A 20,086-nucleotide genomic window follows, 5' to 3' on the forward strand; every position below is an offset into this window, starting at 1 on the left:
TCTCCCATGTTTGTTCGTGCTATATAAATAACGTCAGGAGTTGCTAAGTTGGACTTCCCCAGGTCATTCATATTTGTGGGTAAAATGGTGCTGGGCCAGGGCCAGTGGACAGCCCTTACAAGGAGCATTTTGTAGCAGATGAAATGATGACTTTGAGAGAGTCTATTTTGGCTCCCCGCAGGGAGCAGATGAGACATGTGTCTGACTCACGGAATGAAAAATGTCTGCTCCCTCAGAGAGGGGCTTATGTGACTCGCTGAGCGGCTGGAACGATCTCAGGGAAGTACGTTTATGTTCCGTTGTCTAAACAGGATTCAGATGGAGCCACAGACAGCCTGCTGTGAAGCAGCCTCCTGCAGTCAGACTGCCTTCGGTCTGGATTTTAGTCTTCTCCAGCTTCAGTTTTCCTCTGAGGAATGGGTCCTGAGAAGGAAACCATGGCTCCCGGCTTCTTGCTGACCTCTGTCCTGAAGTGTGTCTGCTTTAGCTCTTGGACACCCTTGGAGGGCACACGTCCCTCCTAGCTGATCTGGGGTAGAAATGGGAGCTGTCTAATGTTCCCCAGGCTTCCAGCCACGAGACGCTGGATGGGTGCTGGGAAGGCACGAAAGAGAAAAAGTCTTGGGCACCACAGCAGCCCCTTATCAATCAGCTAAGAGTCTAAGAATAGACAGAGCCCTGGGGAGGGCACTGGAAATTGCAAGTTTGGGAAGAAACCTCAGAATACTAACAAGGGGAGTGTGGCCTGGTGCTTGGTAGAATTCTTATATTTATTTGTTTCAATTTCCCTCCTGTGGTGCTAGGAATACTAGGTGCTCTACCACCAAGCCATATCACCAGCCCTTGTTTTCCTTGACCCAGGGACAGACTAGTTAAAGATGGCCTTGGACTCACTATATGGCCTCAAATTCATTAACCTGACTACTGAATGTTGGACTTACAGGCATGGGTTAACCTTGTAATGGGTTTTGAAGTCCTTGTAATCTAGATAAAATGGAATTTGACCTGTACTGTAGGACTCCAGGGCTCTGTGTCCTGAGACCTGACACTCCTCTCAGAGTACATCATGCTGGATGGAAATGTTGATGGAAGACAGACACAGTGTGTTCAGAGGAAAACCACATGCTTTGATACACTGTTACTGTAGATTGAGGAGCTCTTCTCACTTCAGAGAGACTCCAGTGTTTCCTAGTCCCATCAGGGATGTCCATAAAAAGCAGGGGTCCTTTTGTGGGATCTAGCTTAACATCCACATGTATCAGGCCTACTGAATGGTGAGATGAGAGGCCTCATTACATCTGTGGATTCTGACCCTGGGGCGGGGGCTACTAGGCACATGAGGAAAGCAGACTGGCTGGACTGATGCTCCCCTTCAGCCTCTGTGACATTCCTGACTCCAGGGGATATATCCTGTGCTGGAGCCCACTCCCCTGCTCCTCCAGCGTTGGCTCTGAAGTCACAAGGATACAATAAATGCACCACCGATGACTCTATATCCAGATGGTGTAAGCCTTCAAGAGCACTAATCTTTGCGATTCAGCTCAGGGTCTTCAAGAGTAGAGCTTTGCTCCTCCGTTCAGTATTAATTAATGTGGGAGTGGCTGCTCCTTATTCCCATTCATCGGAGCCATGGCTTTCCTGCTTGGCTCCATTCATGGCTTCAGAATGCCTGCAAACCTGCTGAGATGGAGTGTTGATTCTTTCTGAAAACAAGTTTCTTGAGTTGAGGATGGGCAGGCCAGCTCTCCTTGGCAAGAGACCCAACTGAGCCAAAGGCAGCTCCCTGAAAGATCTTCCCAGTGAGCGTGGAGAGTACCAGGCAGAGCATCTCATGTCTGTAATCCCAGCACTTTGGAATTGGGAGCAGGAGGATCAGGACGATCGATCAGGAGTTCAAGGACAGTTTTGGATAGCTTTTGGTCCAGGGTCACCATGGTCTCAGAAAATGCAGCAAAACAAAACCAATGAGCCTAGAGCTCTGGGGACTAAGAGTTTGTGTGTGCTGGGTCTCATGAAGTTCCTTGGATCTTATAGTCATGGTTAGATACCTGTGTCTAACTGTCTGGCTCATGTCAAAACGGTGGCATGCTATGTTGGTTAAGAAGATATGAGGCCAGTGTCTGGGCACAGGGACAGAAGAGGGACTACATCAAGGTCACTGACCAAGGGCACAATGCATGTGAGAGGACAACGTTGGGTGTTACCCCCCCTGTCCAACATGCAAGAAACCAGGGGTGTCTAAGGGTAGTATGCTTAGCCACTAAGCATGTTCTTCTCCACCTTCCTCTTCCAAATCACTGACAAGAATATTTGTAGGCAAAGGAAAAAAGGGACCACAGGAAAAGTTTGAGGTGGTGTGTGTGTGTGTGTGTGTGTGTGTGTGTGTGTGTGTGATGATGTCACCATATGACTATTTTTAGAGCACACACTGATGGCACTGAGGGTAAGCATATGACACTTGGAGGCTCCTACCATGTAATCTTGGGTGGGCCACCATATGTAAGACTAGGATATAATTACCTTCCACTTATAGACCCATAGGCAGCACTGGCCTCCTGCTGTCCTGGCTTCCCACTACATGGGAAAGCAGTCACTGAGACTGTCAAGACTTTAATTATACTCCAACTTAGACTGTGGCAAAGACAAGTGATTCCTTGGGCTTTAGCATATTTACAACATTCAGTTAGTTTTTTCAAAGGAAAACAGAAGTCTAAATGGGATCGTAGTGTTTTCTTTTCGAATAGGTTGTATAGCTCTATCCACAAACTGATTTAAATGTGAGTAGATCATAATTTATAACATGAAGAAGAAGCAAGCAAAGGAGGTCCCTGGTGAAAGTCTGGAAGAGTCAGTCAGGAAAGCATCACAGTTCAGAGCTGACGGACTGGCTTGAGACCTCTGAACTGAAACTTCCTACATTATCGTGGGCAGTTATATGGAATTCAATGACCCATTACCAGGAATGGCCAAACGCTACGGTAACTGCCGCTCATGTCATTATGGTGTTAGAGCTGGATGGAAGCCTAGATGGAGCATCCTGGTCTCTGATGTGTACCCAGACCTCAGGGTGGGAGTTGAGGGGGGTCCTACTGAAATGCATATGGGTTCATCAGTCTGCAGCCAGCTGTGGCACAGAGCATGCCCCGGATCTCACTGTGATGGTGGATACAGCAGTCCAAGGGCCTTGCTTTGAAAGGCTATGATCTAGTTCAAACATTTCCTGTCACAGATGGATTATTTAAGCCCAGATAACAAGATCTATTAGAAGTTTGTCAACCTCTAGAAGACGGATTCCTGATGTAAGGAACAATGGTAGCTGTTCTTCCAACCACATGCATGCAGTGTCCTCTACTTGCCCAGACTAAGAACAAAATGTCTGAATTCAAGTCACGTCAAGAAGAGTAAAGGGAACATAGGAGGGAGGAGGTCCAGGGAGCTTCCATGGACCATGGTGGGACTGGCTGGAGGACTTTCCTCTATTCTACTGTCCTGATCCAGTCTTCACAGCACCTGGATCACAGCCACAGATGAGCTGGAAGGGAGCCCTGAAGTCCCAGGCAATGTGGCCCAGTTGGCCTAATGTCAGACTGCTGATCAGGAGGTTAGCAGGCTTACACTAGGTCTCATGACTCTGAGTCCTGGAACTCCTTCCTATCTCTGTATCCCCTGTCTTCTTAGAGAAATCAAAAATACTAAGTTAAAAGGAGGAGCAAGGGAGATTTGAAGTGGCAACAGGGGAAAGGAATCATTAAAAGGATGACCACGTGAATACAAATGCCGTAATGGAACCCATTACTTTGTAGGCTACCTTTAATTTCTAACCTAAAAAAAAAAAAACCCTCATTATTAGTGTGCAAAAATATATGTCTATATGAACAGAGGGTTCAAGGCTATATAGGAGAATGTTCCCCATAGAGCACAAATGTATTGTCCATGCACTCAGAAACTGCTGACAAGGTCCCTGGAGGGCACTGGCACTCAGATCAGCATGTCTCCTAGGATCAAAATCACTGGAGCCAGGAGCCAGGGACTCAGCAAAAGAGGGAGGGGCAGCCAGTGAGCTGGGAGTGGAGAATGGCTTTCAGGGGCGCAGATTACTCTTTTACCTAGATCATGCAACAACGCCTTCTTGAGCTGACTCTAGATCTCTGTTCTGGATTTAGAACACCAGGCTGGGTAACTGGCTGACCAAGGAAGATATGACCTACCTGTGGCAGTCATGCCAAATCCATGCGTGGCGGCCATTCTTGGGGCGGAAGTCAGACTGGCCATTGTTGTGGATCTGGGAAGAGAAGCGTAGAAGGCGACGGTGGCCTCTGGTGGGATCAGTGTGCACAGCGGAGGCTGAGAGGCAGTTCTCCTCCATGGCACACTGCAGCAAGGCCATGGGCCTGTCCTCCAGATAGGCGGTCTGTTGTACAATCTCGGCGTTAAGTACCAGGTCAGGTGCAGCTGGGGAAGACAGACATGGGTCAGACAGGAAACCCCGCACTCCTGAGAAAAGTATCCTCATTCTACATGTCCTTCTGGAGCTGGCCTAGGGCTCCCACACTACCTTCCTGTCACTCCCAATTACACTTTCACTTTGCTGGAAGTCTTCTGAACACTCCCCTTCAGTTACCAGCATGGGTGGGCAAAATGCTTACACATAGTGAGTGATAGGCAGCCACGGGCTCCTTAGACCATTCGCTCTATTTTCAAAGACCCCTTAGATGCTCCACAATAAAGAGCAGAAAAACAGCCACGGTGGGAGACATTGCTCACCGTTGCTCTGACTCTGTCTCTTCTAGCATGCACGCAGATTTATAGTCTACTGATGCCATTCCCCTTAAAATGCCCCATTACTGTTGATGTCTGAACATTACAACATTTATTTTACGGCTCTGTAATATTTCATTCACCACCCACTTCTAGCTTATAGTGTTGCTATATCTTGGATGCTTGGAATTTTTTTTAAATTAAAGACAAGCCTGTGATCAATATCCTGTAGTTGAATTGGACCTAAATTGTGTGTGTGTGTGTGTGTGTGTGTGTGTGTGTGTGTGTGTGTGTTTCTTTTTAGAATATATCTCTAGCATAAATGAATTTGTAGCAGAGAAATTTCCAGAAGAGCTGCCTGATTTTTAAGGTTTTGATGCTGTACTGGCTGGTTTTGTGTGTGTCAATTTGACACAAGCTGGAGTTATCACAGAGAAAGGAGCCTCCCATGAGGAAATGCTTCCATGAGATCCAGCTGTAAGGCATTTTCTCAACTAGTGATCAAGCGGGGAGGACCCAGCCCACTGTGGGTAGTCCTGGGTTCTCTGAGAAAGCAAGCTGAGCAAGTCAGGGGAAGCAAGCCAATAAGTGACATCTCTCCATGGCCTCTGTATCATCTCCTGCTTCCTGACCTGCTTGAGTTCCAGTCCTGACTTCCTTTGGTGAAGAACAGCAACATGGAAGTGTAAGCTGAGTAAACCCTCTCCTCCCCAACTTGCTTCTTGGTCATGATGTTTGTGCAGGAATAGAAACCCTGACTAAGACAAATTGGTATCAGCATAGTGGGGTATTTCTGTGACAACCTAACCATGTTTTGGGGAGGACTGTGGAAGGACTTTGGAACTTTGAGCTAGAAGAGCCATTGCGATGTTAAGAGTTCTGTGGAATGTTCTGTAGGAGCTTGGAAATAATGTTGAGAACAGTACAGAAGATGGAAGCCTGGCTTGTGAAATTTCAGAGGGAAGATTAAAGATTATTTTCAGGGATGTTGCTGTTTTGACTGTCAGGATTCTATGATTTTGGTTAGCTGGGGCTGAAGAATCAGCTGTGGTTAACAATATAAATAGAAACCTTTGCATTACTGGTACTATTGATACTGGTTAGTTGGAGCTAAGAAATTAGTGGTGATTAAGAAGAGACCAGCAACATTGAGGTGAAATCTTCTGAGAAGTGTTTTCTGAGAGTACAAAGAGGCTGTGTTCCCAATATTGCCAAGGTTGTACCTGGTGCTGTGGCTGGACTTGGTGCTGTGTAAGAGTCACCCAGGCAGTACTGATTTTGAAGGCATGAAGGGGTCATGAAGAGCAGCTGAGGCTGGGCACTGTGAGAGGCCATGGAAGGCCATTGGTGAAGGTGCAGTCTCAGTTGCACTTGGTGGCCCAGGACTAAAGAGGTCATGCAAAGGAGTTGAGGCTTAGCACCATGAAGAGAATCTATGAGAGACTTGTTGTAGCGGAAGACAGCAATGTTTTGGAGACGCCAGTACCATGAGATGACCACCAAGAATAGCAGCAGAGATGGAGAACAGACTTCTGGAGCCTAGAAGACCAGGTGTGTGCTACAAAGGGCAGAGCTGGAGAAATGACCCAAGGCCTTGGAGGAGCCTAGAAGATCGTAAGTGAATCCCAGACATTGGACAGTTAGTTTGATTTTGCTTGTGATTGTGACTCTGCCCTGATATTTTTTCCCTCTTGAAGGAAGAAAGTATTTTAATGGAGTCCACAGTTAACAGACCTTGAATTGTAAAAAGACTTTAAATTTTAAAAGAGATTGACATTTTAAAGGGATTGAAATTTTAATATGTAAGAATTTGTAAAGACTGGAATTCTTAAAGTTATTTAGATCTTGGGGATGAATAAAAAAGTAAGGGTTGAGGCTTAATAGTGATGTGTTTGTGTGTCAAGGTGACAAGGGGTCAATTGTCCTGGCTGGTTTTGTGTGTGTCAACTTGACACAAGCTGGAGTTATCACAGAGAAAGTTACCTCCCTTGAGGAAATGCCTCCATGAGATCCAGCTGTAAGGCATTTTCTCAACTAGTGATCAAGAGGGTAGGACCCAGCCCATTGTGAGTGGTGCCATCTCTGGGCTGGTGGTCTTGAGTTCTATAAGAAAGCAAGCTGAGCAAGCTGGGAAAAGAAAGCCAGTAAGTAACATCACTCCATGGCCTCTGCATTAGCTCCTGCTTCCTGACCTGCTTGAGTTCCAGTCCTGACTTCCTTTGGTGATAAACAGCAATGTGGAAAGTGTAAGCTGAATAAACCCTTTCCTCCCCAGCTTGCTTCTTGGACATGATGTCTGTGCAGGAATAGGAACCCTGACTAAGACAGATGCATATTGCGAAGGTGGTTTCTCAGAGTTTTATGCATCTCCTTTCGTTACAGCATGGCACAGAGCTTGTGCAGAAAGGATGATGCCCTTATTGTGTGTGTATGTGTTGGGTAGGGGGCTCTTTCTACAAATGTGAACTGCAGGGGTCCTACAAAACATGGGCTTAAAGCATTCATGTCAGAGAACAACTCACAATATCCTAGGCCTAATTCCACAAACTGGGTTGAGACCCCCATGCGAAGCTGTGTAAGTGAATATGGGGCGGGGGTCTTGAAAATTTTGGGAACAATAAAAGGTTTCTGGATACACAGTGGCTGGGAATTATTCCAAAATCAAATGTGTAATGAGGCTGAGGTGTTTCTAACAGCATCCATCTATGTTGCTTTGCATGACCTCACTACAGCTTGGGTTTTGAACACACAGCATTGTACATGTCACACAGGCAGCATCGCCCAAAACACCTTGGGCATATTCAAGATTTCCATATGTTACGGGTTACAGTGCTTTTCCTGCACATGACTTGTCTGTTCTTGTAGAAACATGACTCAATGATAGGAACAAAGACTTTTAATACTTTTCTCCTATCATTCCTTTATAAATAAATGTCACATCAGCATGCCTTTGAAATTGTATTGTGTTAGAATGTTGCATGTCAAACATGTGCTTGAGATGCTGATTTGAATTTCATTTAAAAAATGTTAAAATGAACTTTGATTTGGGATAAGGATGACTATGCCTCAAGTTGCTTTTGGTCATAGCAATAGGAACCCTAGCCATGCAAACTTGATTTCATCCTTAACAAATGAAAAAGTTATATGAATGCAAAAGAACTGTTGTAAAATAAATGTGTGATTTATAACCAGCAAAAGTTTGATTTGTGTACCTATCTTATTGACCTCTGTAGTTAAAGTCATGTAAAACTGTCTCAGGCATCTTGAGTGGAAAGGTTTAAGAATACTGGTCCTTTAGGACTGATTTCTAACAGCTGCAGAAATCCCTGATTTCAATTTTCTGACAGTTGAATGTCATGCTGCTGTTGAGTTTTAATTAAGAGTTTGACAAAACCTAGAATCACTGGAGAAGGGAGTGTCAACTGAAGGATTTTCTAAATCAGATTGGCTAGCAAGCATGTCTGTCAGGGATTGTCTTATTGTCAGTTGGTCCAGCCTATGATGGGCGGTACCATTCCCTGGGCAGGATTGTATGAGAGCAGGAAGGGTTGACAGAGAGCCAGGAAGGCAATACAGGTACATTAGTCTTTCTTTACTCTTGACCATGGATGTGACCCTTTAGGTTCTTGCTTTGATTTCCCTGCAGTAACAACATATAAACTACAATTATGAACCAAATAAACACTCTTCTCCGTTGTTACTTTTCATCAGGATACTTATCCCAGTACCAGGAGTGGAACTAGAGCACAGCAATCATCTCAAGAGTATGCTCTGGAGTTTTGTTTCTCCAAGTTCAAAGGGAAACAAATAAAAACTAACTTCCCTAGTCTTTCTTAACCATGCATATGGGGAGAGCCCCAGTTTAATTCCTAACTATCCCTATACTTCTCCTGCAAGTTCTTGAGAGCCTAGCATGCTGTCCACAGTTCTGCTGGTGACCTGGCCCCATTGCTGGGTCTCAGTGAACACCAAGCTCACCAGCATTTCCTAGAGCTGGCAGCCTCTGTTGAGCAAATGCATTCAACTGAATAAGGTGTGGAATGTAGGGTAGTTAAGCACAGCATCCAGGTGGGATGTGGGCAGAGCGAAGACTCCCATCAGGAGACCAGATCAGCTGGCAAATCCTTCCCTTCAAGGACATGCCAAACTCCCTCAGCATCATGGTGTAACTCTTCTGAGATGTAGATTCCCTGGTTAGCACTGAGAACCTAGGTACTCTGAGATGAACCGAGCAGAGAGGTGGTACTCTTCAGGCTTGCTCCTTCTGAGAGGAGGTTGGCTTCCCTTGAACTCAGGATAGGTTAACTACACATAGTTTACATTTAGCTTGGTAATCTAGAGGTAAATTAGGCAGACATGAAGCTACCAAATATACTGGTAGCAGATGTAGATGTTGGGTTCATGTGCAATGGGAATGCTGGAGACTGAGCAAGGGAGTGGAAGCGAAGACAGTATTGGCCTGGCTTGGGGGAAGAAAATCAATGAGCCTTGTGCCCCATATCCCATATGAGTCTGCATAATCCGTACAGTATGGAAGAAATGTGGACAAGTGGACATATTTAGTAATGGCGGTGTAGAAGGAAATGCAGCTAAAAAAAGTGCAGAAAGGCAGAGGAAGACAGAGTGTATGTGTAGGGCAGTTAGAATCCACTGCCAAGGAACCATGTATTCAAATATATGAGCCTTCAGGGCACCATAGGTGGGAAGACCTACGCTAAACACAGGTGGCTTTAAACTGTGGGTTAGAGTCCTGGACTACATAGAAAGGAGAACTCCAGCCTTCATCTTTCTCTCTGCTTCCAGACTGTAGATAAAATGTGACCCTCTGCTTCCTCTTCCTCCTCTTCCTTCCCCCACCCCCATGGACTGTATCCTCAAACTTAAACAAAATAAACCCTTCTTTCCTTAAGCCACTTTTGTTGGACATTTGATACTAAAATCGAGAAAATTCTTAAAACTAGCCATTCCCTGTTTCCTCAGCCAGGTCCTGTGTTTGGGGAGTCGGTATTGTTTGTCCCTTTTAGTCCCAGAATCCACTGTGCCTTCCCACCCTGAGCACACACTGTGAAACCCCCGAGTCTTGGGAAGAGAAAGAGATGGTTCCCTGAATGCCTCTAGAACTGGAACAGTAGGAAGAGTGAGAGGCAGCCCTTAGATGTTCTTACTTTCTGAGCAGGCGACTCCAGCACCATACTGCACCCCACCCTCGGGGCAGACCACCTCCTCGTCATGGCGGCAGTGTGCCAGGGATAACTCCGTTCCTGAGCACTTCACTCCACTCATGACCACTTTGTTGGCGAAGATATTTCCATGCCAGTACCAGGTTTCCTGGAGAAATCAACCAAAGAAGTCATTAGCAGGTCACCTTGTCAACTTCTGGTTTCACAAAACCCTCACAGTTTTATGATCCCATTTTCCAAATGGAGATGGCCAAGACACAGAGAGCCATTTATTCCAGCTATGTGATTAGCTGGTGACAGGATGAGTGAACTTCTAGGACTAACCCTCGCTCTGCAGGAGAGGAGAAATCTATTCATGTATGCCAATAATTAGCTGTCTTATTAAATTCAACTTCTGGAATTAAATCTAGTGGAAGTACTTTATAGAACACTGACTATTATCGTACACTCTCACACTTCAAGAAGTTTCCAATAGAGAAAACCAGAGAAGGTGTGGGGGATGGGAGTGTTTAGGTAAAAGGTGTAAAAGAGAACATAAGTGCCTGTGCTCTGGAAGTTTCTAAAGTTTATTCATATGACAACTTGGTTCAGCAACAATAGCTAAATAAATAATACCCAAATCAATCTCTGTCTACTGATTGATGGGTAGATACAGGTTTAGGTAAATTATAGAGATGGGCAGTTGGTCCACTCTCCTTAAGTTCTATAACCATTGATTCACAGCCTTGGACTGAAAAGAAAAGAGAATTTAAAATAATGACTATGCTGAACATGTATAGACTTTTTTGAGTTACTTTTCCCCAAGAAGTACAATACCACAACAGTAAGCATAGGGCTTACACTATATTAGAGATGCAAACCATCTAAAGACAGGAAGTTTAGGGGAAGACATATGTAGATTCTAAAGGAACATAGCCCCAATACACGAGAGGATTGAATCATCATGTTCTAATAACGGGGGTCCTGTTCTAGTCCCCCAGGGATACTGAGGGATGACTGTACCTAGATCCTATTGGTCCTGTTTTCCAAAATTCTTCTAATTCTTCACAGTAAACACCCAGGGCCCTGAGCAGAGATACAGAGCTAGGGCTTGTCTTAGGTGGCTCTTTAGGACCCCAAGCTGAGGCCCAGGTGTCTTGGGAATGAACTGTCAGAGAAGAAAATTAGCCACCCAGTAGATCTGTTGCATTGTGTGTGTTTGTGTATGTGTGTCTGTGTCTCTGTGTGTGCATGTGTGTATCTGTGTGTGTATCTCTGTGTGTGTGTGTCTGTCTGTGTATCTCTGTGTGTGTGTCTGTCTGTGTATCTGTGTGTGTCTGTGTGTATGTCTGTGTGTGTATCTGTGTGTGTCTGTGTATGTGTGTCTCTCTGTGTGTGTAGTGTGAGCCATATCTCTCCTGAAGACTAGAATGATGAGCTGCAGACAGAGCACAGACATCCCCTGTCTCAGCCCATATCAATCCATGGGAGACTAACAAGCTCAACATGGAGACTAAGTTCCTTCCTTAGGCCCCAGGAAAGCCTATGTGGTACCAGGAAACAGAGTCAGGTTAGCAGACAGGATGGACCACAAGTCTTGTCCCGCTTCATGAAAATGCTCAGAGCGGGGATACTGAGGATTATGGACTCCTCGTCCCTTAGTATAGGTGGGCTGCCTGGGGCACAGGGGAGCGGGCACTTTGCCACAGACTATCATGCAGGGATGGAATTGGGACTAACCCGGATGTCTAGTCCTGTGCTGCCTGTGACAGAGGGCTGGGAATCAGAAATGAGGGCCAGAGTGAGCTTAGTGGCTCTCTTGACTTACTAGGTCATTAGAGAGGGCCTCTGGGAGGAAGGTGTAGCCAATGTGACAAGAGCTCAGATCACAGACTAGAGATTTGTTAGATATCAGTAAAAAAAATGAGGCAGAGACAGCAAGGAGGAAAGGGTCCAGCCAAAGAGGTTTGAAGGGAATAAACTGAGGTGTGCAACGTGCTGATCCTGGGGCTGAGTTCTCCCCACTTTGCTCAAAGACTGAGTAACTTCTCTCTACAAACAGAACAGAGGACATGCCAGGCTCAGCCCTCAGCCTGGGGAGAACCCAAATATGCAGACTTGAGTGATCCACAGATAGCGGTAAGTGACCCAGAGGTGTCCAACCTGCCATGAGTGGGCCCCATGGGATCTCAAGGAGCTCAGCATAACCACGGATGCTGCATAACACAAAACCGCAACCTACTTAAAACATCGCGATTTTTCTCTGTGATGTTTTTGCAACTAGAAGGAAGGCACAATATGAACTCTGTAGCTGGCAATGTTGTGTCGCAATGTTGTGTCACATTGTCACCCAGAACCAGAACCCCTTACTCTGTAGCTGGAGCCTGAGACGGAATAGGAGAGCCTTGCTTCAGTTTGGGGATATCAAGGAAGGAGCTATGGCTATGGCTAAAATGAGGTCTCTTGCTTTGGTCCAGGGTTTGCTTGATCATGTCCCTTCTTAGTTACAGGGGAACATTAACTGAAGAGAAAGGCTGACTGACAATGGGCAAGGCCATGCTGGATGTAGGGTGGGCTAGACTGTGAGGGTAGGACCACTAACCTGGAAGGCGTTGCTGGCAAAGCCCAAGCCTAGCTGCCGGCAGACCACCATGGCTTCCACAATGCCCCAGTTCTGGCCACATACATTCCCCCACACGAGGGACCCATTTCTCTCTGTTAGTACCTCCACTCGACCCTCATAGGGATTTCGGCCTCCATTCAGGCGCACCTGTGGATAGCAAGAAACATGGTCATGAGGATGAAAGGGAGGTTCTCTCCATACTGCTATTAGCTCCAAGCCAGGGGGTCCTCACTGGTCACCCTTGAATTCAGAACATCCTTAAGGACCCCCTGTGTGCCAAATTATGCCAGCATGAACTCAGTGAGGCCCCACCCAGGTGTCTGAACCTCCTGAACACCACTCTTTTGGGAATGTAGCACTTCCCAAGAGGTAACATGAATTATGTGTATAGCATCTGGATGCTGCTGGAACTGGTCACTCACTCATAGATACTAGGTGCCACTGACCACCTGCAGAGCCTCTCTCACCATGGCTCCTTTCATCCAGTGATAGAAGAAATGAAGCTTCACTGTAGCTGGACAAGCAAAACCCAGAGCCTTGTTCATGCTAGGCAAACACTCTACCAACCAAAGCACACCCCAGATCCCATTCCCTAATGCTTATACATAAGCCCCAGTGTTATTCACTCTGGAGTGTGGTCTCTAAGGGGGCAATTAAGGCCACATGAGACCATATGGGAGTGCTATAATTCAACCAGACTGATGATGTCTTTAAAAGGAGCAAAGAGCCCTGAGGGATGCAGCAGGCACAGAAAGAGGTTTACATAGGGACAATAAGAAGGTGGCTGGAAACAAGTCAGAACAGAGAAGCCTCAGCAGACATGGAGCCCTCAATGCCTTGGCTTGGCTGTATTTTCCTTGCAGAATCAGGAGGGGACCAATCCCATTGGTGAAGATGAAAGCATTTTGGGGGAGGGCGGGGTCAGCAGTGGCAAACCTAGGTGATAATATTCAGATGCTTTGATTCTGCCCAGCAGGGCTGCTGACACACACACGTGGGAGCCCCACACCAGGCTATGCAGTGCTTGACTGGCCACTGTGGCAAACATAAACTCTCCCCCATTGGGGTTGTGCTCAAGAAGCACAGCCTTGAACCTGGGTCTTTAGAAAGGTTGTGGGGATCCAGCACTTCTGTTATCACATCCAGGCATCCAACCTGGCTCAGCTCTATCTACTAACCATCAGAAGATTCTGGAATGTCTCATTTCTTTGGCTGAAGGTCTGCCACGTCACTGAGCTTTGACTCTCTAGGAGAATGTCCCAGCACATTGGGACTTACGGCTGGCCATCGGTTGCAGTCTTATCAGGATTCTCTTAAGATACTTCTGGCAGTTCCAGATGGTGTTTCCCTATGTTTGCATTCCTGCTCACCCACAGGGAAATACGCAGCACAGCTGCCTGTTGCTGGGTTCCTGCCTATGGTTCAGTTAAGGATAGTGAATTGCATCAGGAGTGCCTTGGTGTTCTGGTGCTAAGGTTGAGAACTGCTGTCTAGGCAGGAGCCTGCCACATCTGCTGCCATGATGTGTTTGTTTAAACAATCATACAAGAATAGCTCTATGACATAGGTCACACAGCACCCAAAAAATTTAAGGCATGGTGAAGAGCACTGAGTAGGAAATACTGGGTGATTTGTAGAACTGGCTAGACTTCCTGAAGGACAAGGGGATTTTTCTGGGTGAGCAAGGTTGAGCAAGCTTTCAAAGCCCTGCCTCAGGAAGGGTGGAGTCTGTCTCCAGTCGCAATTCTGCTGACTTTTTAGTTCCTTCTGATTACACACTGTTGCCTGCCCTGTGCTCTGTAGATCTGCCATCTGTCAATGTGGCACCTCTGAGTCCTTAAAGTGAACCTATGCCAATGGTGTCAGAGGTATTGTAGACCTTGGGTCCCTTATAGAAAATTCGGAGCTGCCACTATACCACATGCCTAGTCTCAAAGCAAAGAATAGCCTACAGGGAGAGGTCAGCTATCAGCCACACCAAAAGCAGCATTTATGTTTGCTCATTTGGCACACTTAAAAATACTGGGTGGCAATGACATTGAGCATGCAGTGGCAAAGGCAACGTCAAGAGTTCATCTTAGGGGCTAGAGAGATGGCTCAGAGGTTAAGAGCACTGACTGCTCTTCCAGAGGGCCTGAGTTCAATTCCCAGCAACCACATGGTGGCTCACAATCATCTGTAAATGGGATCCGATGCCCAATTCTGGTGTGTCTAAACACAGCTACAGTGTACTCACAGGGGTGAGCGCTCTTGCTTACCCTGGAGAGTCCTTCAGAGTAAGGCTACTTGGTCTGCATTCTTCAGGCGAGGCATCTCAGATCCCTCTCAGCATCCCGCCCCCTCACCTTTTTCTGGAAGCCCATGATGGGGATGTTGCATCGCACTCCAGCGTCTTCCTCGTGGTTGCAGCCCTGCGACTCTGTGTTGAGCTTGCAGTCTATGATGGACTTCTCTGTCCCTGTGCACTGGACCTCGTTGAGGTGGATGGGCCCAATCCCTAGAAAGGGAAAAGATGTGTGAGGTGAAATCATCTGGGAAGTTTCTTGGAACCTGCAAGAAAGACTCTGGAAATCAGACTCTGCCTCTTCCACTTTCAAAACTCTCCCGACCCAGGCCCCTTCTTCCTGGGGAGAACAGGGGTAGGGTGTGTATATTTTGCCAATAGCTCAGATAAAATCCGATACTAAGTAGCCATGTGACCTTGGTCAGATCACACAGTAATATGGGTTTGAATGCAAAATGTTCCCCAGAAGCCATGTTCACCAGCTGCTTTTGAAAGATTATGAAAACTTTCTGAGCCTTGCTGGAAGAGGTGTCACTGGGGAGCGGGCTTTGAGGTTCGAAGGCCTGGTCCCACCTCTGGCCCATTATTTCCTTTCTGACTTCAGATGGACACGATGCAACCAGCTGCCTCATGTTCTGGCCACCATGCCTTCCCTCTACCTTTTTCTTAAGTTATTTCTTGCCAGGTCATATCAGTAACTCAGACATCCAACCTCTCTAATTACTGGGCTTCCCTCTTCAATAAAGGCGTCAGACTAGAAGATGCTACTAATTTACCCTGTAGCTAGCACATTCTGTGCATTTAGGGATCTGAAAGGAGTAACTATGGCTCTACTTGTGAAAGTCCCCATAGGAAATGGGTAGACTATACAAATCATGAGGTTTAGAAAGGGAGCACTTTAAAATACAGTTAAGGGTGGGGTGTAAAGAGTGTATATCCCAGGACAGTCAAGAAGCCAGGGTGAATAATACTGGGGTTGGGACACACCCCTAAGAGTGAGAGAAGAGACAATAACTCACTAAGAAGAGGTGTGGAGAAGACTCCAGAAAATAGTTGTCCCCCTTCATAGAGGGACACAGTGCCCATGGGAACGGCCTAAACCTCTCTCCTCTGGTTGCTTCCAGTTTTCACCAGTGTCCTGTGTTGGCCAAACCCAGCTATGCCTGGAGGCACATGGCATCGTGGTGAGGGTAGAGAGTGGGCATAGAAGGGCAGACAGGGGAGATGCTGCCACAGACATGGAGACAGTGCCAGGAAGCTTGTCTTTCTGGGGGTGGGGTGGTGAGAGTGAGCCTCAGACTGGCCCCTCTGCTCACACTGGCACTGTCTGTTTTGAGCACATGACCTTCTTGAAGGGTCTCTGCTCCGGTACCTCCTTCATCTCAGACAATTGGCCCACCACATTCTGCTCCCTCATGTCCCCAAATCTGGATGTTAGTCACCAACCCTCAACCATAACAATTGCTGCCCCTCTGGATAATGACCAAGTGACTTTTAGCCCCGTCTCTCTGCCCTATTCTAATATCTTCCCTGCATAAAAACCTCATGAGTGGTTGTTTTTTGGTTTGGTTTGGTTTTGTTTGGTTTGGTTTTTGATTTTTCAAGGGTTTCTCTGTACAGCCATGGCTACCCTGGAACTCACTCTAGAGATCAGGTTGGCCTCGAACTCAGAGATTCTCCTGCCTTTGCCTTCCAAGTGCTGGGATCTGCCACCAGTGCTCAGTTCTCCATGGGGTTTTAAATTTATGTCAAATGCCTTCAACAGCTTATCACTGCCCTTAGAGAGCAGTGTCCATGGTCTACTGGCACCAAACGGTCTTGGAAGCCCTACACTTGGAGACTCCCACTTATGCTCCAGTTCAGCCCTCTCCTCCTACCTCAGCCACAGAGATCACAGGCTCCTCCCAGCTCACACACAGGGCTCTGAGGTTCCATCATGGAGTCTCGAGCTCCCCCCTCTGCATGGCTCACAATCCTCCACAGACTACCCACTGACACCCATCCATCTTTCATTTCATTGGAAAAGTCTTTCTGGCCCTCATGCTACCTGTGCACTCGCTCCCTGAAGATGCCTTCCCCAGCAAGAGGGCAGGCATCCCATATTTTCCTTCTGTATATTCCCAGCCAACTGAGCACCTTTGACCTGTAACCCATCAGGCTATGGACTCAGGAGAAGGTGGAATCTGCCTTGAAAAGTTCCCAGTGCCTAGGCAGGCAGGAGCCACACAAAGACTTATGACATAATGCAGTCAAAAACAAAAATGGAGATGACCGCAGGCTCCTTGGAATCCAGGAGCCTAGAGACAGCCACCATCTAGGTATCCTGAGGCCCAAAACTGACTTTTAAAAGGAAAGTGCCAAGTTTTTGCTTCCATAGAAATTTAGAAAGGAAGACGTTTCCAATTTCTTGGAATTTTACAAATTAGTAAAAACATTCCATGAAAACTTGCCAGAAGATTACAAGGATCCAAAGCACAAAGGCTAAGACAAATCGCAGACCCCCCAAAGGGAGCCAGAGCCATAGGATTAGGGCTCGGGTTATAAATTTGAAGATGATGACAGAGATGCCCATAGCTGACATTTACTGTGAACTGGATCCCAAACATCCAGTTTATCTTAACTCGGTTAAACGTCAGGGGAATCTGCTGCTGTGAATGGAACAGGCCTGTCGCATGTGCTTCTTACCTTGGATGGAAGGCTTTTACAGCCACTTTAACCCTACCCTGCCCAATACACAGGAACCAATGGCTACTCAAAACATAGTCAGGGCAAGTATATGATCTGTAAGCATAAAATACATGACGAACAACAAGGCTATATCATGAAAATGCAAGCAATCTTGTTAACAGCATTTCTGTTAATGACATGTTAGAATCATGATATTTTGGATATACAGGGTTTAACAAGATACATTATTAGAGTTAATTTCACCTGCAATTCTTCTCATATGACTAGAGAAGGTTCAAAATTATATCCGTGGTTTGTATTATGTTATTGCAGGAACACACTGGTCTACAGAGCTGGAAGGGTTTGTTCAGTTGATCACATCTGTTCAATTGGAGTGTGCCTCCTCTTCCGGGGTGCCTTCCTCCCTCAGTCCCTCCCTGGACATCTCCGGAGCAGTTTCTGCTGGGCACAGACTCTAAGGACAAGAGCTAAAGCACATGGGCCTAGCCCTCATATGGCTCAGCTGTTGGGGAAGGTGAGTGGGTCAGCAGACATCTGGGACCTTGTTGCTGGTTCCTGAAGTACCAAGGGAAGAGCCTGCTATACCCTAGTTTTCATCCAGATAATACTGGAGCCAGACACTACCACACACATCACCTATCCAGTTACCTTGTTTCACAGTGAAGAATCGCAGGGCTAGAAGGTTCTGCAAGGTCACCAGACAAGTAAATAGCCAGACCAGGATGAGGACTCAGCCTCTGTCCTTTCACTACCCATGGGTGTGGGTGTGGTTACTTGTTCCATCGGCTAGAGCCAGGACTCGGGAGCTGACCCTATCTGCTCTGGGGCTTGTCTTGAATGTGGTACTTTTCCTTTCCTGACTATTGCCGTCATATACCCAATGTGGCAGAAGGCACACAAACCTTCCTCAGTGCCTTCAAGGCTAACATCAAAGGTACCCAAGGCCTCTTCTTCTGAAAATTCCTCAGGCACTTGTAAACCTTTGGCTGCTCTGGGTGGTGAAAGAATTAGGTCATACAGAATCCACTCATGATACATGGAATGTCTGTGTCATCAAATGCTTGCTTGTTTATGCTTCAGGATGAGTGGCCTTAGTCCTATGGACCTTAGGAAAGCACAGACTCTTCATGTGGATCAATTGGCAGAGTGGATTGTGGGAACACTGAAGAGTATTGTCTCACTGAGGCCTATGCTGCTACTGGTGCTGCTGCTGCTGCCCCAAACCATCTACCCATTATTGCACACTTGGAACATTGGCACAAGAAAGGATAAAATGTGATCTAGACTGGGTGAGGAGGGAGATAGCGTCAAAAAAAAAGGAAGCAAAAAAAAATTTAAGAGTGAGGAAACTTCAGCCTTTCTTCTGCAAACTACTGGGGTTCCCTGAGCCTCAAATTCCTCAAATAATGGATCAGAGGAACTGAGTTCCTCTCCAGCAGGGTGGGTCTATGACCACAGGTCTTTCCTCAGTTCATGCCAGGGCAGCTGAGGGCAAGGCACCCTGCAGGATGGTCAAGCAGACGAGCTAGGACAAATGAACTGCAATGCTAGGACATGTGAGTTCTGTGTTCTTTAACTGAGCTGGAGATGAAGCTCAACTAGGATGCTGGGGTCCTAGAAGAGGGGACCACTGATGTGGTGTCCATAGCCTGGGTGAGGGAGGGCTATTTCTTCCCTCAGGATGCAGCCAGTGAGCTTGCCTGGGTCCTTTCCATAGGGTGATGGCTCACACTAAAGAATATGGGTTCCCTCTTACAGTCTAGGAGAGTGATTCTCAACCTTCCTAATGCTGTGACCCTTTAATAGTTTCCTCATATTGTGGTGACCCCCAAACCAACCATAAAATCATTTCCGTAGCTACTTCATGACTATAATTTTGCAACTGTTATGAACCATAAAGTAAATATCTGATAGTCAGAATATCTGATATGTGACCCCCAAAGAGGTTGCAACCCATAGGTTGAGAACTACTGACTTGGGATATCTCATCCTTGCCAGTAGTCCAAGCCTCAACCCCACTGCCATAGTAGCCTCCCTGCTGGTCGGTGCTGAACAGATTCCCAGAAAAGGCCAAGACTGGAGGGCTGGGCACTCACGAGGCTGCTTGGTCTTGGGAAAGCTCCTGACAGACCAGGGCTTTCAAGGCGGAGTGGTTTTCATGAACTCACCCAGGAAAGGTTGTGTTCTGTTCTGTGGTCAAGGGGACAGCATTTCTCCTGGGGTTCCCCACAGAATACTCCCCATTCTTTTGCTCCTTAGTCATTGGAGTGATTTGTCTGGGATACATGATAGAAACCAGCATCCTTCTCACGACTGTCTCATGACATCAGAGAGGGCTACCCTGTTTCCTTTCTCTGCTGCCAGGATGAGCCCCATACTGGCAAGGCAGCAACAGAGTGGAAAAGCTAAGGTGACGGTTCTTTTGGTTACAGCCATGCTTGATGGATTCTGTGGTCTTTTCCTTGGAGGAAGGACCTGGAATTCTGGCTTTCCCATTGGAGCAGCCGAGAGTACAGAACAGGGCATTGGAGACTTGGGCTACTCTGTCCACTAGTTGTTCTCCTACCATTTTGC

The 20,086-nt window shown here is 46.7% G+C and overlaps 1 protein-coding gene across 1 annotated transcript in view; it reads right to left on the reverse strand.

The window, feature by feature from the left end:
• Loxl2 (lysyl oxidase like 2) overlaps nt 1–20,086 on the reverse strand; it is an 83,195-nt gene that overhangs the window by 6,318 nt on the left and 56,791 nt on the right. The window contains exons 7-10 of the mRNA XM_032918383.1: nt 14,886–15,037; nt 12,520–12,687; nt 9,924–10,086; nt 4,209–4,452 (exon numbers count right to left, since the gene is read on the reverse strand). Coding sequence (XP_032774274.1) covers nt 4,209–4,452; nt 9,924–10,086; nt 12,520–12,687; nt 14,886–15,037 — 727 coding nt within the window. The remainder of the gene's footprint in view (nt 1–4,208; nt 4,453–9,923; nt 10,087–12,519; nt 12,688–14,885; nt 15,038–20,086) is intronic.

The sequence above is a fragment of the Rattus rattus genome, chromosome 12 (assembly GCF_011064425.1).
Source record: "Rattus rattus isolate New Zealand chromosome 12, Rrattus_CSIRO_v1, whole genome shotgun sequence".
NCBI lineage: Eukaryota > Metazoa > Chordata > Mammalia > Rodentia > Muridae > Rattus > Rattus rattus.